Source organism: Poecilia mexicana, unplaced genomic scaffold, assembly GCF_051168715.1.
Source record: "Poecilia mexicana isolate PSO_F unplaced genomic scaffold, ASM5116871v1 scaffold_6, whole genome shotgun sequence".
Lineage (NCBI taxonomy): Eukaryota > Metazoa > Chordata > Actinopteri > Cyprinodontiformes > Poeciliidae > Poecilia > Poecilia mexicana.
The window spans coordinates 14,570,297-14,594,077 of NW_028263375.1; the positions used below are offsets into that span (position 1 = coordinate 14,570,297).

The 23,781-nt window shown below is 40.0% G+C and overlaps 1 protein-coding gene across 1 annotated transcript; it reads right to left on the reverse strand.

Annotated features, from left to right (window-relative positions):
- Positions 1-770: 770 nt before the first annotated feature.
- On the reverse strand, positions 771-23,540 carry kcp (kielin cysteine rich BMP regulator). Its single transcript, XM_014998786.2, has 46 exons — positions 22,315-23,540; positions 20,861-21,387; positions 20,052-20,124; positions 19,397-19,701; positions 19,141-19,315; positions 17,124-17,197; positions 16,885-16,978; positions 16,193-16,275; positions 16,014-16,107; positions 15,847-15,926; positions 15,661-15,746; positions 15,412-15,502; positions 14,774-14,873; positions 14,559-14,644; positions 14,009-14,102; positions 13,779-13,928; positions 13,581-13,687; positions 13,415-13,508; positions 13,132-13,305; positions 12,948-13,030; positions 12,758-12,851; positions 11,538-11,720; positions 11,277-11,447; positions 11,020-11,193; positions 10,839-10,921; positions 10,667-10,757; positions 10,500-10,582; positions 10,254-10,427; positions 9,207-9,386; positions 8,842-9,106; positions 7,952-8,034; positions 7,768-7,861; positions 6,850-7,023; positions 6,684-6,766; positions 6,481-6,601; positions 6,301-6,383; positions 5,324-5,423; positions 5,097-5,185; positions 4,285-4,387; positions 4,028-4,170; positions 3,212-3,384; positions 2,361-2,472; positions 2,184-2,285; positions 1,946-2,110; positions 1,574-1,868; positions 771-1,362 (listed from the first exon to the last, which is right to left on the reverse strand). Exons 1-46 carry the CDS (start codon positions 22,424-22,426, stop codon positions 1,142-1,144), a joined length of 6,321 nt encoding a protein of 2,106 aa, XP_014854272.2. The 5' UTR covers positions 22,427-23,540; the 3' UTR covers positions 771-1,141.
- Between the last annotated feature and the right edge of the window lie 241 nt (positions 23,541-23,781).

A 23,781-nucleotide genomic window follows, 5' to 3' on the forward strand; every position in this document is an offset into this window, starting at 1 on the left:
GGAGAGTGAAATGTGACACAAAAACACAGAAAACAAACCAAAGGCTGTTCAATTCTCTAGTGACAAAAAGAGTGTTGAGCTTCATCTGTAACATCAATATTAAACACAAATTCATTTCATAAAAATGCAACATAGAAGAGAAAAGAACTTTTCTGGCAGAGTTTAAGTAATAATAAGAAAAGTTTATCATCTTAAGATATCTTTTTTGATATCTAATCAAAAAATAATCATTTATCTTTTTTTAAAAATATTTTTTCATATCTTAATATCATCTTAAGATATCGTTTTTGTCAAGCAAAACTCTCCTGAGACACGTACACAACCAGGTACTCTTTATATGCCTGTAAGACAAGATTGAACGCTTGTAAAAAGAATTATAACAAAATAAATAGTAACAATAATTCAAAAATATGTGTTACTGTTAATTTGTCGTTTCCAGGCTCGTTTTATGTTATGTATTTTTGGTTGTTAATGTGACTGTGTGGACCCAGGAAGGGTAGATGCAGAGAACTGCAACTAATGGAGATCCCAATGAAAGAAAGAAACGAAGAAGGAAATGAAAGGACATAAAAATTAATACTTTTGCAGCAAAACACTGATTCCTATTGGTCTCATTAATGTAACTTCCTCTAAATACCTTTGCAAACCTTTACAGATGAAACATTTCATTTAATTACCTGAATTGCATCTTTCCTCAATGATGAGAGATGCAGAATATCAGGGACAAATTGATCCTCAAACAGCAAATTAATTTGAAAAGGAAACAAAAATAATGGTTGGAATTTTGTTTATTTTAAAATTGCAAAATGAAGTGAACCTGAGATTATGTAGCCTGTCGTACATACAGTCAGACATTGCACATTTTAATCTGTATAGTAAACAAGTGCTTTTAATTAATGTTAACACTTTTGAATATTTATAGAAAATGCCTCGCAAAAGTGTAACCATAAGTAGGCAAAATATCTGTGGTGTAAGTACTCAGTGCTAGTTATAAAAACACATTTATCATCAGTCAATTACATCTTTAGACAAAACACCCATATATATATAGTTCAGATACATTTTGGGGTCAACAAAGAGGCAGCGGAGTGTGCCTTTGTGCATCTGAGTGGGCCTGCATCTGGTACCAACAGTTGCAGCATCACAAAGCGCCACCATGAATGATCTTGGGGCATTTTTCTGGCTGGATGCAGTAGTTGTTATGGAGAACCAGACCAGCAGGACACTGGCAGCCAGGGACGCAGGGCTTGAAGCAGTGGCTCTCTATCACTCCCAGTGGTACGTCAACATTAAAGCATGTTACGGGACAAGGTGGCCCGCATTCGTCAAACACAAAGCCCCGCTCCACAGGACAGCCCACAGCTAGTGAAGAAAGAGGGAAAGAAACAAAATAATGAGAAACAGGGAACAATGTGATGTCTGTCGTTTTAAGGGATCGACGTATCTACCGTATCTTATGGACACCTAATTTATTGATTTGCAGTCAAACAGTGACTGTCTAAAGGCCCTGAAAGCTGTCCCAAACCATTTTTATGACTTAGTAAGCATGATTAAAAGATTACATTTTACTCACCACAGAGTGATGTGCTCCTCCACTGCAGGATGACTCCTGCTTCTCTGCACTGACTGGCGTAGGCCTCCAGTGCGTCGCACAGACACTCGTCAGTACTGGCCCCACACGCACAGAGGTCGTAGACGCAGGCGGCGTACCACTGTTCAGGCGGAACGACACGGTGACAGGGCTTGAAGACTGTAGACTTGAGAACTTTACAGCGGGCGTTGGCCCCTTTCCTGGCCTGGTATCCAGCACAGGGATCGACATCTTCTCCGGGTCGACAGGATGAAAGTGAATGGTTTCCGTTTGTCATCTTAAATGAGACGTTTTATACGCAAGTTAGACAACGTGATTTTATATGACAGTCTTTTGTTAGTCTATTAAACATACCCTCCAGCTGTTGCCAAAGTCAGACTCTGAGGTGGTGAGTTTGCCGGTGGACATTTGGAGGTCATCCTGGGGATACTTGTTGAAATTTCCACAGAGACCACAGGTGCGTTCCTTGTAGGAGCCTGGCACGCTCACTTCCAGGTGTGAACGGGGACTCCACAGCACCTAGAAGGACCAACAGATATATAACTGTGTCCTCTTATTGAACGTTTACAGTAGATTTGAGGTACAACTGTACCTTTAATCCAATGTTAGTGTTGAGTAGGACGGTGTTGGCTTGCCGCTCTATAAAGATATACGGCTCTTTTAGAAAAGGCAAAGTCACAACCTCTTCATTCACCTGAAGAACAGAAACACCGTTGAGTCAACATGTTTCACAAAAGTTGTCAACTTTCGGCTTTTTGAAAACACAAACCTTCACGACAAATTCTTGGAGCAACTGCACAGCAACGTCACTTATAAAGACGGCCACCTCCTTAGTCCAGGACACTCCTTTACGCCCACGATCATCATTTGTAACATGAACACTGCACAAAAAAGAATGAGTCACTGATATTCTATTAATTCTCTTGGTAACACTTTATTTGAAGGGGGTTGAATAAGACTGACATGACACTGTCATAAACACCTGTCATGAACATGAATAAGCCTTCATGAATATTTATGACTGTTGTCATAAAGCGTCATTGGGTAAATTATGACACTTTTAATACAAAGTTGACATTATTCAAAATGTCTTCGTTATGACAACTTGACATTAACCAAGAAATCATTACTGATATAAATTTGTTATAAAAGAATTACTGATTGCACTTTAAAATTAGGTAACTTTATGTTATTAAAGGTAAAGTTTAAACAGTAATGATTTCTTGGTTAATGTCAAGTTGTCATAACAAAGACATTTTGAATAATGTCAACTTTGTATTAAAAGTGTCATTATTTAACGAATGACACTTTATGACAACAGTCATAAATATTCACGAAGGCTTATTCATGTTCATGACAGGTGTTAGGTCATGTTTATGACAGTGTCATGACAGTCTTATTCACCCCCCTTCAAATAAAGTGCTACCATTCTCTTAATATATTTCTGATTCTGCTCATTTTTGCCCAGCCTGTCAGTGTGAGTGTACAGCCGAGTCTCTGAAGGTTTGTCATGTTTTTATCGAATTCTCAAAAAATTAATTGCATACTGCTCTTTGTGGGATATTCAAAGCTTGGGATATGGGTCTATGAATAAAAAAAAAAAACTCATCATCCTCTCACCTGAAGTCTTCATCTTTACAGTCCTTTGTCAGGATATACGTGCATGTCCCCTGGAAGTGAAACATGCGTCCATCGAAGGTGCGGTAGTGAGGGTCACCAAAGGCGATGCAGGTAGCTGGACGAGGAAGGCAGTGTGGACAGCACAAACCTGGAATTACTGCAGGCTTCTCATCCTGTCAGCAAACAGATAGATTGGGTTTCACCAGTGATCAAACTTTGACAGGAAAGGAAAGCATCAGAAGTGAAACACGTTTACACTTTTCCTGTCATTTTAAGGCGACTTTCAAGGATGATGTGCACGTCCATTTGATGTTTACTATATAAATTGTGACATGTTGCATGCTATGTCTAAAGTTCAGGTGAATATAAAAAGAAATGTCAGGAGCTGCTTTGCCTCAAAAATAAAATTGAGTAAAATGGTCTTTGTTGGCAGAAATCAATTCAGTTTGATTAGAAAGCATGCTTTACATTTTTTTAATTGATTGAAATGTGACTCATTTGTGTGTCTTTTAGCTGCTAACATTACATCATTAATTAATATATATATATATGCTGTTTGTTTTATCAGTACAGCTGTACAAAAAGACGACAGATCATCTCAGGGTGGCAACAAATTTGATAGCGGGATCAGTTACATCAAAACATTTTTTTTTTACAAAAATTATTGCATTTTTGAGACCTTGAAAAAACACATTCAAGTTAAAGCATTCAATGCAAACTGTTAACAAATGTATCTGATTTTGCAATATAAGTCTTATGGCAACATTTGTGGCAGAATTGGATACTACATATATATTCTGATTGGGTTCAACTCACTGCTGCACAGGTGAGAGGAGGACAGCGTTCACTCCGACAGTGGACGTCTCCAGACACACACATGCAGTTGGTGCATTCATCCACCTGCCAGTGTTCATCAGAGAGATACTGGGTTCCTTGATACAAACAAGACTCCCTTGAATCTGAAGCATAAGCACACATTAAAAAAGGTTTTACAAACATACACACAGAGGACTAAAATGAGACATCCAGCATGCAGTACAGCAGCAGCCTTTTTTGTTCGCTCCCTCAGACACCTTGGCATTCGTCGCAGCATTTTCCTGGGAGCGTTACTTGTGTTTGTCCATTCACACAAACTACAGGGGGACACTCTTCAGTGCTGCACTCAACATGGCCCAACTGGCGATACATGTAAAAACAACAAGGTATCTGGGTCATTACAATAATCATTACAATTATCAAATGAACACAGATGAGCTCTATGAAAACTTAAATACATTGTAAGAAAAATAACGATTCAATATACCAACGTTGTTTTCCCTGTGTTATAAATCTATACATGGTTGTACTGAATTTCTTTCATGCTCTGAATGTCATGATGTGTGGTTAAGGTGGTGAGGATGAGGACGCGGAGACCCAGGTAAGATGAAGAATGATGAATTTAATGATAATAGTCCAAGCACGGAACAACGGAGAACAGCACGGAGGAACAACTGACGGCACAAGGAAACAGGTAACGCTTGACATACGACACAACACAACGAGGATCCGACAAGAGACAAAGACAACAGGTGGGTTTAAATGCACACGGGGTAATCAAGGAATGAGACACACCTGGGAAGCAATCAACGGGGAGGACAGGACAGAGACTCACAGGGAAACAGGACTTAACACAGAAAATCTCAAAATAACTACACAGAAAAACACAGATCACAACACTGAAATTCAAGAAGGAACCAACATCGAAGTCGCTCAATCCTACATTCAATGATTTCTTTAGTAGAACCGCCATTCTGAATATGTTCTTGTATCAATTATTGTCTTGATGTTCTCTGCAGCCAATTATATTTCTACGCAGATGTTAGCTTACGTGTTGTGCCTGACTTACATTACAAACACATGTGACACAATCATTGTCACAGTCCTTCCAGCTGGCGCCGTTAGCGAAGCGCTTATCCTGACCCTCAATCAAACATTCTGCAGAAAAAAACAAAACAAAAAAAAAACAAGATACAAAATTATTTGATACCTGAAATATATTACAAATACATACATCATTTTGTGTTCAGCTATAATGCGTGCTTGGTGTGATCAGTTTATAACATGAGCTCTCACCGTTGCACACAGGGCAGCAGGAATCTGGGGGAGTGAAATGTTCATCATTAGGGCAACTTAGCGTTGGACATGTTTGGTGCAGGCATGTCCACGTCAGGTCCTGCACAGAAAAGGTGTTAGTTCAATGCTTTGACTGTGACAAATACTTGTTTTAAAAAAAATCTTTTTTTAATTACTCTGATATTAACGCCCTCTTCAAGGTTACAAGAAAATGTCACATTATATTCTACTGTAAGTTCAAACAATGTGCAGTAACTTGCAAAAACATCCCCTCCTGTGGAATGTTTTCCTATGGTGTCACATTACAACTTCAAACTTAAATGTATTTAGTAGTGTTACAAAGAGTAGGGTTGCAAAACAGCATCTCAAGTTTTGGACATCTGAAAGAGCACTGGAGTCGATCTACTGAAAATAGGAAGAGAACGTCATAACTGCAAAATTTTGCCATAGATGGCCACCAGCCCAATATGTATTAATCAGAGAAGCAGCAAAGAGGCTAATGGTAACTGTGGAGGAGATGTGGAGAGATGCAGAATTAGGGAGAATTTGTTCACAGGGAAACATGGTGCCTCATTGTAGTTGGAAAATGAAAATAAATTCAGTTTGCTGCTATGGACATAGCCAACAGACGAGTCCAAAACTGAACAAGTTGCCCAGCAAAGAAAACATGATCTGGGATGGAAAAACAATAAAGCACATCATCCTGAGCCTCCCTCCCATAGTGAAACATAATTGTAGTGGCATTATGGTGTGGGGATGCTTGTCTTCAGTAGCGGCAGAGAAACTGGATTCAAATGCTGCCACACTTTGCAGAATTTTCACTTCACAATTTTATGTTCCTTTTGTGGATTTGTCATAAAGACGTCAATTAAAAAAACTTCATGGTTGTCACATAAAAAAAAATGTGTAGCACTGTGTACCATTATCTCCATATTGTACCTGTAACACAGCAGACTAAAGTGCTGCAGCTATATTACCTTGCACTGGCAGGTGAAGCAGGGGTCATCTGTTGCTAGCACCTCGTTGCCAATCAGTCTGCTTGTACAATTAGTGAGAGGCTCTAAGCACAAAAACAAAACAAAACAAAAAAAACAACGTGTCAGAGGCTCTGATCAACAGTGAAACAACAGTTTCTTTTACAAAATGTTAGTACTTACGTGCGCAGACGGGACAGCAGGAATCTGGTCCTGAAAATAAGATGTTGCTCTTGGGACAGTCTACTAGGCTGGGACACTGCTTCCTGTAACACTTCAGGTGTTGCTGTCCATCAGGCATCACCTAAGGAAGAAATAGATTGAATCACAACTAGATGGATGGATGGATATGACCATAACGTCAACATCCCAAAATAATTTCCTACCTCACACGTGCAGATCTGACAGGGATCACTGGCAGGATGGAAACTGTCCCCTGGACCGTACACTCTGCCCTCAAATATGCAGTCTTCTCCCAAACAAACAAGATAACATTACCCCAAAAAAAGATAAAACATGTGACAAGCAAAGAAATCAAGTGAATTTGCTCACCAGCACACACTGGGCAGCACTCCCCAGGCACCGTCATGAAGTTGACACATGGCGATACGCAATGTACTTCAGAGCAGGTGGTCACTCCATTCACACACATACAAGTCATACAGGGGGTGGAATCTGCAAACCAGCTGCTACCCTCCGCATGCTGCTCACCTCCATACATACAACCTGAAAAATAAAAACCTTTGTAGCACAATTTAAAAATGTAATTTTAAAAATATACCACCTTCTGAGGTCTGCCAGGAAATGTTCTTGTACTTTTATGAAACTTACAGATTTTTTTTTTTTTTTTTTTTTTTCAGGAAATAAGGTTTCTGTTTACCAGGCACTTTTATTTAGTTTCAGAAGGTAACCTGAGTTTTGGGAAAGTACCTGATAAGCTCCTAGAAGGCAACTTCTAATTTCAATTAAAGTCCCAAGTTCGGTCTGAGAAGGCACCTGATAAATTCTGAGAAAGTTAAACTTCCCCCAAAAAAGATAAACTCTATAAGAAAAGAGCCTCCAATGTCCTGAAAGTACCCTTCATGTTCCAGAAAGTGGCTGGTTAATTCTTGAAAAATAACTAGCAAGTTTTATAAAAGTTTCATGAAAGTACTTGATAAGTTTTAAGACACTGGGAAATACCTGGTAAGTTGTAGAAAGTACTTAAGAAGTTCCAGAAAGTAACCTCAAAGGTCCAGACAATACCAGCTAGATTATGACAAATGACTGGATGATTTCTAGAAACAACCCCAGGGAAGTAAGTGCTTGGTTAGGAAAAGAATCAAATTAGAACCAGGAAATGACCTGGTAAATTCTAGAAACGTAACCTCTAAGCTTTGCAAAAGCCTGGACTGTATTCTGAAATTTCACCAAAAACTCTTTCTGATTTACAATACCCATTATCTTTGTGATTTATACTGGTTTGTTTACCTCTACAGTGGGGACAGCAGGAACCTGGATCTGTCACCAGGTGAGGACAAGACAGCTTGGGGCACTCCAGAGGTGCACACTGAACTTCACCTTTCTGCAAGATTAAGACAGAAAAGTATTTAAAAGAAATGATATCGACTTACAAGGAAGATAAAGAATTAGAAGCCAAACTCAAAGTAGAAACCTTGCAGTTGCAGGTGGAGCAATGATTTGAACTCAGGGCCCATGTTTGTCCGTCAGTATACTTGTGTCCATTCAGCTCACACACTGAGATCACAAACATAAAGGAGACAAAAATCACTTCCTAACGAGCATTAAAATTTACTTATTAAATACTTAGGGAATTAACATAAACTTCTGGCTTTGAACTAAGCTTTTGCAAATAATCTGTATTATCATTCTGGCAAACACCATATGGAAAAAATATATCAGTTATATCAATATGGGCTTTCTACATTGTAGTCTTAATTTAGTAAAGCCAATCACACAATTAGGACACAATTGACTGACATCCTTTATGTAGCGTAAATCTGTTCTGACACATCTAGACAACCATCTCCTCCATATGGAATGCCTAAAATGCCAAAGACAGAACACATAAAAATGGCATTGCGGGTGGTGAGTCATTACATTTGAATATCCTCCTCCTAGAATTTCACACTTCCAGGCGATCAGTATCTATATTGTATACTCACGAAGGCAAGATTGAAAATTCACAGATAGACTCCTTGCACTTTGAGACTGAACAAAGCTAGTACAGTTTGAGATAGCTACCGAGTTTGCAACTGTTTTTGTTCAAGCAAATCTTTTAAAGTTCAGGCCCTCAGTGTTGGTCTGTCTAGTACATAAAAGTATATTAAAATTAACCAAAAGTATTTGATTGAAATGTAGGAACATTTAAAAAAAATCCAGACTTATGAAACCATAAACAACAGATCCTAACTTCTCAAGTTTTCTCGAGGAAATTCCAAGTCTCTCACCCGATGCCATAGATTTGGTGATTTATTTCCAGGTCGAAAAGCTATACAGAAATAACTCAGTGTGTTTTGTTTCTAAAGACATGTCCAAAATCACCTGTGCACTCCGGGCAGCACTGTCCTGGCTCGGTAACGGGCTGATCACATGGTGTCGGTGGACAGACGACAGGAACACAAGAAACTGTTCCTCTGACACAAGTGCAGCGCTCACAGGGACTGGACACGGATGCGAAGGTGTGACCTTGAGTGTGCACAACACCCTCATAGAAGCAGTCGTCACAAACAGGACAACAAGTATCAGAGGGCATGGGATGTAAGCAGTGAACTGGACAGGGTCTTCTCTGACAGGTCACCACTTCATTCTGATCAGAAGAAAGGGCGAAAGAGGAAGGTGACAACAAGAGGAACTTGTTCAATAAAACAGACGGTTTGATTGTTTTATGCAGAAAATGTCAGACTGACCAGACAGGTGCACGTCGAGCAGGGATCAGATGGTGATGTGAAGGTGGAGCCAGACTCGTGCTCTGCACCCTGATGGAAACACCTCCCTGTGCAGACAGGACAGCACCCCCCTGGAGGCATCACTGGGTCTCTGCAGGTAGTGCTTGGACAAGATGTCTGAGCACACACCACACCACCATTCTGCACAAATAAATAAAGAATAGTAAATATTCTTAATTATAATACATTCAAATTTTGAAATGGTGCCTGAAGTGGTACCGTTTCTTTGTTGTAAGGTAACTGAGAATCTAGCTTTATATACATCAACAAAACATTTTGAATTGCAGGAAATATGCCAGATGTTAAAGTAAAAAAAAACAAAAAACAACAACAACCCCAAAGCAATGTAAGCTTAAAAGACAATGCAAAACTAAGATCAGATCACCAACAGTGACTTGTAGGCAAGTCGTAAGTTGTTAGGATGGCAGACCCATCATCCAGCTATCCAACAGTGGGTCCATAACCCACTGAGGAGAGTTCAGGAGAAGCTCATCTTGTTCTCCCAGAAAACTCACAAGTGCCATCCTCTCAGTTTTTCAGAAAGCTGCTGACTGGAAAAGACCTTGTGGTAAAACCCCAATCCAAACGGCCAAACATCAAGAAGGAAGCTCTAAAAAACGTGGTTGAATAACATTGAAGACACTGAAGATGTGGCCTGAACTCTGGGGAAGCCGACTGGCACCACACACAGTAATGTGACGGGTTGGCTCAATCACAGCCGTTCTATTACATTCCCAATATAATCACAATCAGCTCATTAGTTAGATACATTCACTAATACTTCTTCATCCTGTAAAAAGTAAGAAGAAATGGATGATGGAGATGTATAGAGAATGACTCCTAAAGTAGTGATGTGAATGATGCATCATGCAAGCAATTTTAGTAGTTTATTAAATAAAGTGAAAATGGATGAAACATGGTCAAAATGATGCAATTGCTCTTTATGTGAATTCCATCAAAAGCCCAATTGAAAACGCACAGACAGGTGAAAGTATACGCCTGTGTTACCAGACAGAAGCAGCTCTGACAGTGGTCTTCAGGATGTGGGAATTGCTCTCCATTGTAGCAGCCCCGGCCATTGAAGTTACATCCATCACACACTCCACACGCACAACCATCCAGAGCCGGGTGTGCACATGGTGCAGAAGGGCATCTTCGGGCCGTGCACACCACCTCTCCTCTCTGCAAAAACAAAACGTAAAAACAGCCCAGAGTGTTTTGCATCAGTCGAACAGACGACATTCTCTCACGCACTGAGCACGTGCAGTCCTGGCACTCCTGTTCTCCCCCTGGGAAGACCTGGCCATCAGCATAGGTAACACCCTGGAAATGACAACCTCCATGCACACAAAGTGATGCTTCAGTCAGTCACTGAGTTGTGCTACAGAACCTGAGCTCTGAGTTTTTTATAAGATGGTTACCGTCACAGACGGGGCATCCACATGGGCTGGTGACAGGATGAGGACAGGGAGCTGCTGGACACGGTATCCTCGAACATCTCACTGAACCACTCTTTAGGTTGAATCCCCCCACCCCACAATGTATTAATAAGAAATAAAATACAACACAATTTTCTTTTAGCGAGGTTGGTACCTGGCATGCACATTCAGAGCAAGGGTTTCCTGGATCAGCAACGGACTGTCCATTGACGAGGACCACGCCGTTATAGAAGCATCCTGGCAAATAAAAGCATGCAGACTCGGTCACACTTATGACCAAGAGAACAGATGTAGAATTAAAAAATAGGGGAATTTGGATGAAAAAAAAAACACACTTTCACATTCTCCGCAGCACTGCCCAGGTGGTTTGTAAGGGTGGCTGCAATCTCCATAACAAGGTAACTTAGTGCAGGTGATGTCTCCTCCATAACAATAACACACACCACAGGGGTCTTGGCCATCAGCAAACTCGGTGCCATCAGGATATTCTTTACCGCGAAATGTGCATCCTGCAAGAAGAAAATTGAGACGTTGCTCCAAAAGCTGCTCCCTCTGCAGAGTGTCAGTGCCGTTAGAGGTTTTATTCTCTTACCGTCACAGGACCTGCAGCAGTCTGTCTCTACTGGGTGGTTGCAGTTGGACGGTGGACAGCGCTTTCTTTCACACTGCACAGAACCTTCGTGACAGACGCAGACAGCGCACGGATCCGAGGGATCCTCCCAAGTCTCTCCATTGGCTCGCTCTTGACCCTGGTGCAAGCAGCCTTGCCGGGAAGGATATCGCAGATAAACAAAGCTGGCATAAACAGAGGTTTGTTTCTATCTTGCAACCTCAGGAGATGGTGAATGTGTACCTTCGCACGTCCGGCAGCAGTCCCGTGTAATGGGCTGAGAGCATGGAGCGGAGGGGCAGGGCTTACGGTGACACCGAACTGTCCCGTTGTTGCAGGTGCATGTTCGGCAGCTGTCAGCCGGGTGGTAGAAACGTTCTGTGTGTCTAAAGGACCTTTGCTCAAAAAGGCAGTCTGATGGAGGATCTGAAGCAACATATATATAAAAACAAATAGCATAAACCTTCTCACTTCATGTACTTAATGTGAATCACAACATGCAAAGATGAGCCAAAAGAAAACGAATTATGATCAAATTAAAATGTATATTTGCTGTAAGGATGTCCATCAATTTGCACCTATTAAGCAAATTGATCAGTCAACATAGCAAACACACTTGGTGTGAATGGCATTGTGCAAATGTTTTAAACCACTCAAAATGTTTTTTTTTAATGCAATCACTCAGGAGCAACAGACTTTCTTGTTGCGTTTTGATCTGGTCTCAAGTATTCAGTCAGCTGTCTTCCACAATTTTAAGTTTGTAAAGACATTTGAGACCCCTTTAAGAAAAAAATAATCAAACCTTTAATTTGATAATTTCCCATTGAAAAGCAAAAATGCCATATTAAGAAATGTATATATTCTTATATATGTATGCATATATAGGCCAAAATCACACCTGAGGTTTTACCTTTTTTCTCTTTTATCTCAACACAGAAAGAATCTTAAAGTGGTTATTATCAAAAATGGCTTTTTTTTTAATTTATTTATTTTTTTTTTACAAAGGATTAAATAAATATCAGTGTATTCAACATTTTTGTCTGTCATTTCACATTATTGCATATAACTTAATTTCTGAACTCATTTGTTTTGGGTTGTTCAAGTAAATAGTGCCTTCAGAAATATGTTTGCCAACAAAAATTGTGAGGTGTTCAATATTTATTTTACCCAGGCATAAAGTTACTTCAGTTACATTTACTATACAGGAATAGTTTTCTCAATGGGAGGATTTGTTTCTCACTGAATAATAGACTCAAGTACTCAAATGCATGAGATGATGAAAAGTAAAATCATAACCATTCTTTCCCAGAGTTTCCCATCATTGTAGGTCCTGAAATGTTTCTCTGAATCTGCTAGTTTGTCCTTAAAATTAATGTCTGACGGTTAAAGTAGACAGGTGTTGTAATGTTGTGGCTGATGATAATAACAACACATTCGCAACTCTGGTTATTTCACATCCTTACCAGGACACTGTGGGCAGCAGTCTCCAGGGATCATATTAGGATTGGAGCATTGCAGTGGAGGACACCTCCTCATTAGACATTGGACATTTCCATTCTGAAGCACAAGACAGATAGTTCAGTTCTAAGATTGGCTCTAAGTGAGAATTGTGTGTGCGTGTGTGTGTGCGTGTGTGCGCGCGCTAATTTGTACTATGCAACTGCATGTCCTGCATTTGTCCGTTGGATGGGGAAAGTCTTGTCCATTGGGATACTCCTTCCCAGCGTAGCTGCAACCTAGAAAGTAGAAAGTAAGTGGATGAAATCTTATTTAATCTTTTTTTTTTTTTTTTAATTTACTTTGAGAAAAAGAATGTAACTTTTTTTTTTTTTTTCACCATTGCAGTTATTCTGGCAGCATGTTCCAGGCAGAGGGGCGTTACATCGAGCATGAGGGCAGCGTGTTTGATGGCAGTCAATCCTTCCGCTCACACAGGTACACTCCTCACACTCACTCACAGGGTTAGGAAAAGCCTCTCCGTTCACAAACACACGATTTTCAAAGGAGCAGTCTGGCAATTAACAACAAAGAAGGTAATTCCGATGACTCAGACGCAGCTGCAGGTCAAGTTTTTTTTTTTTTTTTTTTTAAAAACATTCACCACCATCTAAAATAAATACCTGGACATTTAGGACAGCACTCTCCAGGAGGAGTGTAGGAATTGGTGCAGTTTAGTGGAGGGCAGCCTTGTCGTTCACAGCGAACGCTCCCATGCTGAGGAGAAGACGGGAATTTGTCAGCAGGAGTAAAGGAAGAAATTGTTCTGTTCTGTGGTTAAGTACTAACCAAACAAGTGCATATGTGGCAGGGCTGGTCAGGGGTCGTAAATCTCTGTCCGTTGCTGTAAATTCGATGGTTGAAAGTGCAGCTGTCACAAAATTCACAACAGGAACCTGAGACAAGGAGATGTTTGAAGGTTTAAGATTCTCTATGAAACATTTGCACACATCCAAAGAAAACAGTCTCTGACACGCCAAGTCTCACCCGGGATCTTGCTGGGATGTAAACACTCAGCGGACGGGCACTGTGTGTTTGAACATAATGTCTCCCCGTTCACACAGGTGCAACTGGAACACGGACCCTCTGGTTGCCAATTGGAGCCGTCTTCATATTCTACCCCCTCCAGCACGCATGCTACAACACAGAGCAAGGTGCTCACTGATGAGTTGTAGCTCTGTTAGTGCGTGAGACACTGCGCGCTTGTGTGGAATTACCTTTGCAGACTGGACAGCAAAGATGAGGATCGATGGTGGGATTAGAGCACCGGACTGGAGGACATTTTTCTTCATAGCAAATTACGTTTCCGGTCTGGATCAAAAACACATAAATTCCACATATCCTTTGTTTTATATAGTTTTATACAGCATATTTGTTTGTGGCAGCTCTTCCATACATATACTTAAGACTTTGAATAAACCAGTTTGGTAATTGCTGCAACCCCCAACACGGTTGAGAATGTGTGGACTGCGTCTAAAAGCCAAGGCACTGCAAAGAAACCAACAGCTCTAAATGAACTACAGCATTTTGATAAGAAGATTGGTCAGGTGTCTAGCTGAAAGCATGTCGATGACTAAATGTAAACTTCTGTTGAGAATTATATAAATAGTATAAAGTTTACATAATACACAGAATATACAAAATGTGCATTTTATATTTTTAAGGAAATGCACATAAAGTCAGTTTAAAAAGTCTTTCATAAATTACGAATTTTGGCAAAAATTCCAAATTGTGTAATTTCCTCTGGTGCATGCTGCACAGACTTGCCTTACACCTGCACTGCAGGCAGGGTCCACTCCCAGGCGGGACAAACACTTTTCCATCAGCATACACTCTCCTGTCAAACTCACACTCTGCAGAAACAACCACAAATCCATGGTAGTTTTTATTTATTTATTTTTTCCTGAGGTTTAAACCAGATAAAGTGAGTGTTTACATACCTGCAGGAAAGACATAATATGACAGATTTTTTTTATTCTGACCTTTGCATATGGGACAGCACTCTCCCTTTCTCCTGACTGGATGACTGCAGTGTACTGTGGGACAAGAGGCCTCCATTCGTTCACAAGACACCTCACCTTCCTAAGAAACACATTAGAGATGGGATCAAATGTTGCACATGCTGCTGCACGCTGTCACATATCTGTTATCTAAAAATGCATGACAGATCAACTTACAGCATCTGGTTCACTTAAACTCTTTAGAAGATAAAATACTCTGCCAAATGTAAACAAAACCCAAATGTAACAATTTTTAAAGCAAATTCTTTTGACTAAATTCAAGAACAAAAGCGGAGCAGCTCATATTTCATTTGTTTCTGTATGAGCAGTAATCTTATCAAGAGTGTTTATATTAAAATATATTGAACATTTACTCACATATCTATACAAAGAATTTGGCTCGAAAACAATTTGAAAATCTGTTTACTACCATAACACAAAACTGCAAAGATAAATTATTTCACAAGAAAAAAAAAAATCTGTCTCTGACCTCTACCTCTGATCTTTTTGCAGATTGGAAGCAACAGTGTTGGAATATCATTGTTCTAGAGCATCAGCAATTTTTTTAAATCCAGTTTCATAAGCATCACATAACAAAGAGAAAACATATTTCCACTTACAGAACAGTGGCAATGTAGGCAGGGATCGGTCAGGGATGAGAACTTTTGACCATTCACGTAGACCTCTGATTCATATTCACACTGTTCACATCTACAGATCACACAGCAGTCATTTTTAGATATAAGAATTAAAAAAAAAAAAAGTGAGACGAATTGCTACAAACTTATTACCTGGACATTTGAAATCAATAGATGAGCTGACACAAATCAACTTTAAGTAATGTGCTTAAATTTATGAATGCTTGTTACCGAGGGCAACAGTCACCAGGAGGATGCACGGGGCTGCGACAAGTCAACGTAGGGCACTGAAGAGCTGAACACACTACATTTCCATTCTAGCAGAGAAAGGGAACATGTGCACCTTGTAGTCTTGCTCCTCATTTAATATTTTCATGTAAAGAAGAAAAACTGTTCATTAACACAGATACCGCATACCTCACATGTACATTCCTGACAGCGGTCTCCAGTAGGAATTACAGCTTTATTAGGGAACTCATGTCCATTCACACCACAGCCTACATGAAACACACACACAAATATAGACCATCCTTTCTATATTACAGTTACAGGTAAACAAACAAACAAACAAACAAAAAACTCACCTTGACAAACTGGACAGCAGCTATTAGGAGGAGGAGCAGAGGGGTGCTCACAAGGGGTGCTGCACTGCTCCCTCTCACAGTGAACATGACCTTCCTAATCCCAGAAGGAAACAGAATTACATAAAGATAAAGACTGGAAGTAAGCTAACGCCAAGCAGATAGTTACTTTTCAACCTCACCAAACAGGAGCACAGATCACAGGGATTCTCTGCTGACCTCCATCTGGCTCCGTGGTCATGTCTGACGCCAGAGTGGGTACAGCCTGCAAAGACACACTTAAGGTTATGGTTCTTCTGCGTCCAAGCATTAAGTTAGTTAAAAATAATATGCAAATCCTGAGATTAGCGCTGTGTTTCATAATAGAAAGATATTTTTAAATGCTAGATTATGAGAAACTATGTATTCAGTAAATGGCCTTTATTGTGTCGTGCTTTATCAAGTCTGAGGACTCCAAAGTACTTTACACAACAATCTGTCACTGACCCGCTTATACAAACATTCACACAATGAATTATGTACACAGCATAATTACACTATGTCAGTTTTATATTTATTTATTTTTTTACATTTCCACATCTTCTTACGTTAAACTACAAATTTGAATATATTTTCCTGGAATTTTATGAGATAAACTAAAATGCTACAGATGGTTTTGTGATGTCTATTTCTTTAGAGAATTGGAGAATGAGATGAAACCCATTGACTCTTAAACCCGTAAAGTATAACATATAATTCATGGAGCTAAAAGCTAATTGCTGTTACAGTATTTATTTTGTACCAAAGGTTTGCTTCAAAAATAAAAATCACATCATAATAGAAACTAAAGTGTCGAATTTGTGTTGATTTTTGTATCCATTTTAAGCACAGTCACCTCTGCACTGTTGGCAACAGTCTCCAGGCACCGTCTCCTGCACTGTGCAGTCTACTGAGGGGCACGGCAGCGGAGGGCACTCCCTGTTATCTCCCTGGTACCAACAAGACATTTATAACAGACTAAAGTAGGCCAGTATATCATATTTGTACGATGCATTGACCCAAAAACAGAACAGACTGTACAAATTTTTTTTTCTTTTTTTTTTTTTTTGTGAATGCCATGTGTGAAAGTCTTACCTTACATGTGCATGTCTGGCAGCCATCGAGAACCTCATAGGATACATTGTGAACTTGACTGTCTGTCTCGCATCCTAAAGATGACACACACTTTTAATGTTTGAGGGTCCAACTGAAAATTCCAGCTGTTCGATTATGCAAAGGTAAAGAGTATGACTGCACAACTGGGTAAAATAATATAGCCGCCTGGCACTTTGTCCTCATCTGCCTCCACAGATTTTGTTCTCCTTATGTTCAAGCATACCAGAGACAGGTTGTAAAGCTCTATTAGGACCATAAAGTTGCTAGAGGTGAAACGGGCCCAAGAAGACATTTCTAGAGGTTTCCTTATAAAAAGAGAAGTCCATCGCTCTAATAAGGGCGCTGAGAAAATCTTGTAAAAACAACAAAAAAATATTGCAGCACATCAAAGCCCTCATCAAATGTCATTTTCACTCATCTACGACATTTCAGCAGTTAATTACTTTAATGACAGCACTCCAGAGGACAGAAACAATGTGTTTGTTTATGTGAGAGCAAGAACCACAGAGTAAGGCATGGGCTGGTGGGACTGCCTACTGTGCCAGTAGCCAAAAGACATTTCCTCGGCAAAAACATGCGTGAGATCAAAGTATGTGTGCATGTGTGTATGTGTGTGCTGTCTATCATTTTGATGCCACTGGCTCCTCTAACCTCCAAGAGGAGGACATTTAGGAAAAAGATTAAGGGTGAGAGATAGAGATATACAGTCTGTTTAACTCCATAGAGCAGTGATAATCTCCCATCCAGATCCTAATCTCCACATAACCAGCAGAGCTAGAAAAAGACTTTTATTCTGAACAGCGAACATCATCAGGACTCCTGCTGAAATCAGATTTTACATGCCCCATCGGTAAATGTGTAGGGATCCAATGCTGGATCATCTAAATAAACTGTCCATTAACTTTTAAGGTTTAAGTTTTTCTAATCCATATCCTAAGAAGGAATATCAATTATGGAATATTCAAATAGTGTTTGAAGCACGTAAAGGATGCTTTAAGTTGTTCTTAATGTTAAAAGTTCAATTTAAATCAGCTAACACAATTTACTCAAGAATAATTTACACTGTGCTTGTACATTTTGATGACAATGCAGCAGTGTTTTATCTTCGCCGTGCAATCAGTCTCTCTCAAAATAATCTTTTTGTTACCATAAAGTAGTTAAATTTGACCTCTTATCAGTGTTTCCGCCTCTCACATTTTGTGTAGAATTTCACTGCGCTCACAAAAGCCCAGTTCAGGCACATTTTTACAACAAAGCAGCAGTTTATTATTCTGACAACTCGTCTGGGTCTAATAGTTAAACCATTTAATCGCTGAAGAACGTTGCTCTGTTGTTTTCAGATTCTCTCATTTTAGATTTAGTCATCTGAAGGTTTTTTTTTCAAACTCCTTATGTAAGATTCAGATTTAAGCATAACATGTTTCCAGTATGGATCTACAGTGGTGAGTAGCTCCGAGCAGTTCTGCTTCACCCCAGTTAAACCCAGATGAACACTGTTCTAACACTGTAAAATTGTTAACAGTAACCTTTATAACATACTGAAGTGGGCCAGTACATCATATATGTATGATGCATTGACCCATAACAATTTGTTTAGCCAGAGGATGACCTGATTCATATGATTTTAAACCAAATCAACTATCCAGACTGAAATACTGGCTTAAATACTGTCTGGGGTGGGTGCTAACCAGTACAATCAAGGCCATATACTTATATGTAGGTATATAAATCACCGAGTCATAAGAAATTGGATAACTTTGGGAGTTTTTTGTGTTTAAGTGTCCTGGGTTTGGGGGGGATAGGTGCAATGAAACTTGGTTTGGTGTTAAAAGGTCAATACAAAACATGCGTTTCAATTCTAACAGCGTTATAACTATTTTAAAGAGCCAATCCTCTGAAACTCAACAGCGTTTTTAATCTGGACCACTATAATAAAACTTCAATGTGCATCCTTGGCTGGAAATGATAAATAAGGTGATGAACAGATTTAAATTACCTCCATCTCTTTTGCTTGTTTGGCATGTGACCTTTCCAGACGAACACAAACACACAGTGTTGGGGTCAGCCTGCCAGCGCCGGCCCTCCTCCACTTCATGTCCCTCCCATACGCATCGCCGCCTCACGCACTCACATCCCTCCAGGTGGTTTACACGGGTTTGTAGATCTTGGTTCTGGTACAGACCAAGAAAAGAAAATTGTATTAGGTTTAATACTTTTGAAAAAGTAAAAATATTTTTGGCTCTATTGATCACCTGAGCTTTGACCATATCCAGCATACGGGCCATCTCTTCCAGCCTGTTCTCCAGTACCCCCAGCCTGTCCACTCTCTGCTCCGGAGAGTCAGATTTTACCCCACGAGGAGATCCTGGAGGCCCCAGAGCTGCAGCCCTCTGCTGCTGGTCTGCCTGGACGTCCCCGGGATAATGGTCGATTTCCTCCCACGGCCTGTTGTTCGTTTGATGTTTACTGGGTGAACCATCATGCTGGAACATTTGACTGGTGTCAGTTATGGAATTTGGACCATGTGTGTCTTTGTAATGAGGCAGAGGCAGGTCATCTTGAAGAGGAAATGGGCCATGTGTGGGAGAAAAGGAAAGCAAAGGATTACTTTTTTTTCTACTTTTTTTTTTAATGAACAGTATGACAACTCTGAACCCTAAACAAACATCCTGGAGACCACAAAATGAAGACCCACACAGGAATAACAAACAGACTGGCTGTGGAACTTTTTAGTTGAAATGCTGGTATGACAATACAAGTACAGCAAATTAACAGGCTGAAAAAGTGAGAGAGAAAAAAATATGCTATAAAAAAATATCAGGGGGATCCCACAGCAGCCAAAGGCAAACTACGTACCAAATCCTGTCAGGAAACAGATTTACATTCAGGCTTTTTTAAATGTTTCACCTGTAATGTTGTCACAGCTCCATGGACGTCTTACATATGCTTCCAGTGATAATTCAGCTGTCTTCAGATATCCCTGCATAGACACAGAAACCATTTTAAATGTTGTATTTTACAACCTCTTCCTGTGATTTTTTTTATTTTTATTTTTTTAAAGTTTTACGACATCTTTAATATTTATGCTTGCAGCATGTGTCTTCAATCACTCAGTATCAGAACTCCTGGAACACTGAAGACAGGCCAACAAAGTAAAATTAAAAATGTAAAAATAACATAGAATTAATTCAGTTATATTTTGTTATTTCCTTTAAACCAATAGGCATGGAAAATCATGTTGTGTCATGAGCCCAAACAATGTGTTTAACTGAAGAAGTGTGACGACAAGGAACTATTGTTGAAAGAAATCTGTGAGAGTTTCGCCACATCAGGTAGGAAATACAGCTAGTCCTATGTCTAGGACTAAGACGAGCTCCTAGTAATAGACATAGGACTAGGAGCATTGGTACCTGCATGTAAGGAGCGTGACATGCAGGACATTTCTAGAAGAAAACAGCCATGCAAAAACTCGAGATTTGTGAGGAGGTTCATCTAGCAAGACAATAACACTAAAAATAAAGCCAAAGCTAGAACAGCATTGTTTATATCAAAGTCCATCCATGTATGCAATGGTCTAGACAAAGTCCAGACCTAAATCCAAGTAATACTCTTCACTTTGTGTTGGTCTGTGAATGGATGTGATGGACAAAAATGTGACAAAATTTGAAGGGAATATATTACTGAAAGGTTCTCTGCTATATGTGAATGAAACTCACAATAAATTTGCTGTCTTTTTTCCCCGGTGTGCTCCCAAGAGCAATGACAACATCACGCGAAACGTCCAAGCGGATCCTGTTTTCGCTCTTTATTCCTATAACAACAGGTTCTTGGCAATCGGCGTAAAATACCAATCTATCCGGCTCCAGGCTCACGGCCAACTGCACCCATTCGCCGCCACGGACGGGATTTCTCTTTGGAAAATAAAATCTGGCGAGTGATACTCCAGCAGAGTGGTAGTCCAAATGCAGAGAGTTATTGATGGTGGAGGAGATGATTTGGAGTATAGGCGAGGTCGCTGAGGAGAGAGAAAAGAGGGTAGCACTGGATCCTGATGCCTGACGTCCAACCAAATGCACTCCGATGCTGCCCTGAAAGTTGGAGTGCAGGAAGCCAGAGTATTCCTGAGGGAGGATCAGGTAAGCTGCTCTGTGACGTATTTTATACATCAAGCCGTTTGGACTCTGCAGTCTGGAAACACCGCTTCTGTGCTGAGATAGGTTTAGTGCTGACAGAAGGTCAATTGCTACAAAGAGAGAAAGGAGAGAGGAAAAAAAATATTAATCTACACAGCATCAGGGCATGTGAATGAAGACCCAGTGGATTCTGGATGAGGATGTCAATGAGTATTATGACAGTCTCATGTCTGCTTCATAGACATCTATCAGTCTGATCTGTACGCTTGGAGGACCATAAACACCATGTAAGAAAACATTTCCACTGTCAAAAGCTGTTCCTATTTAATAAGCAGGAACAGTTGGGTTGGAAGCAGATGAACATGTCTTGCACTTTACAAAGCTCTGACAGTTGTCTTGTCAGCAGTCTATCCCTTGAGGGAAATAAATATATAATTTGGTGTTGAAATATTTATTTAAAATGGTCTCAGTTAAAAGGCCATTTAAATTTATGATAGACTAAATTCTAATTGGTAAAATTTAAAGAAATACCTACATGCATGCATCTATCTGTTTGCAATCAATCTATGAAGATAAGTTTCACTGTTTGAATTGAATTATTGAAACAAATTAAGCCAAAAAGATAGAAATGTGAACCTGTGCACTGACAGCAGTCTGTCACATACAGCAGTGGACATAATGATATATCTCAATAGTGCGTGTCTTATTATAAAATATTACTGACTCAGTAGGAAATGTTGACCTTTACATCTATATTGCAAGTAATGACTTGGATGTAACGCCTGATGCATTTTACAAAATATATCTATGATTTATTTCAATATAAATTACAATGATCCGTTCTTTGGATGAATTTGCCTTGCACTGTCAATTAAATCAAGCGTTATAAAGATAAAATACTTCTTATGTGATTGCAAAGGTTTTACTTATTTCCTCAGCGCGTGCTTTAAATTGCGTTAAATGTTAAACTTTCACACGTACACTGACTTAGATATTAAAAATTCCTCTATTTGATTGCGACTCATGCAGAATCTCACCATCTTCCCGGTTCGGGGCAGAGTGTCCCCGCAAAGACATCACAAACGTCCACAGCAAATGCAAGTTGAGCAGCAGCAGCAGCAGCACCGTCCTCAGTTTGCTGCTCTCCATTCTTCAGGACCGAGAACATGGATCAAAACCCGACCAGTTCATATGAAGAGTCTGGCGCTCATTGTCCTTTTAGCCCGATCGGATGCCACAAAGTGCAAGCTGGCACTTCTCAGCGCTCCTCCGCGGCGGTCAGAGCTCTCCAGAGAGCGCGCGGAGGGAAACATAAAACATCTGGATACAGGCAGGGCGTCACTTTTCTGCAGTCTCACTCTGAATCCCCCTCGGGGCCTTTGTTTCACCATTTGCAGTAAATTGAAGCACAATAACAACTTTTTGTGCATGTGTTCTTATAAAACGAAGGAATGGGGGTGTCAAAATGTAGACGTTTAGGTAAAAAATGTTCAGGTGCTTAATCTGTGGGAGGTCACTAAGTTATTTTCTCTGTGCTCAAACAGGGATGTCTCTGAGTACATTTTTTGTTCCCTAGTTTTTTTTTCTTGTTTTCGCCTATTTTTTTTTTTTTTTTTTTTTTTTTTTGCAGGAGGGGAAAATAACTTGAGTCTGTACCATTCAGTGGTGTTGATTTCCTATAAGACCCCAGTTCTGGAAATCAGCTAAAACCTGGTCTGGAGACTGGAGGGGAGTCATGCTGAAGAAGAATATGTTGAGTGAATGTGTGCACAGGCAGAGACAAGACAGAGGGCGGAGATAAACACAGCCTGGTCTCACTGCTTTTGGAAGCAGTCCCTGAATGCATCCCACTGTGCACCAAACCTCTTCGGTCTCCACAACAATTCTCCCAGATCTTCTTGATGATTAGGAGCCCTCCAGCAGCAAATGTTACACTTTACTGGTAGAAATGTGGCCATATATCTTGATTAAGTGTTGTGTAAGGGATAGCACTTCAAAAACAGCCAGGTGTTTCCTCTTGGATTCCCAAGAGCAGAGGTTCTGTCATCGCTCTGATGTCAGATTGTTTTCTCACAACATCCACTGCAGGAGATCTATACAATATGGTTGGACCCGATCTAAGATCTTCCCACTCTCTTTCCACATACCAAACAAAACCTCATCTGTGACTCATGCCTCTTGGTCTGTAATAACACAATTCACCCCCTTCCCCACATGGGCTCCAGAGGTTGCATGTTTTCCAACATAGATCCTTTGAAGTGCTTAAAGCTTTTAGCCTATGGGGGCTGATTGAGAATTTAGATAAAAAGGTAGACTAGAGATAATGCTGGAACCTACCGTAGAATCACTGAGAAACTAAGAAAAAAATATTTTCAGTATTTTGCAAAAACATTCATTCCCCTTGAATTTGTTCATGTTTTATCATGATACGACCGCAGCCTTCAAATTCCTGAAATTGATCAACATAAAGAAGTGCAGAGTTGTGATTCTTGAAATTAGAAATC

Bases quoted from the DNA above. Each gene is read 5' to 3' on its own strand.
- kcp (XM_014998786.2), bottom strand. From the start codon at position 22,426: ATGGAGAGCAGCAAACTGAGGACGGTGCTGCTGCTGCTGCTGCTCAAC. The intron at 7,862-7,951 runs GTTTCTACTTTG...TTAATCTTGCAG, and splicing joins GCTCCACCTGCAACTGCAAG to AAAGGTGAAGTTCAGTGTGC. The intron at 5,424-6,300 runs GTAATATAGCTG...TTTTCTGTGCAG, and splicing joins GCTTCACCTGCCAGTGCAAG to GACCTGACGTGGACATGCCT.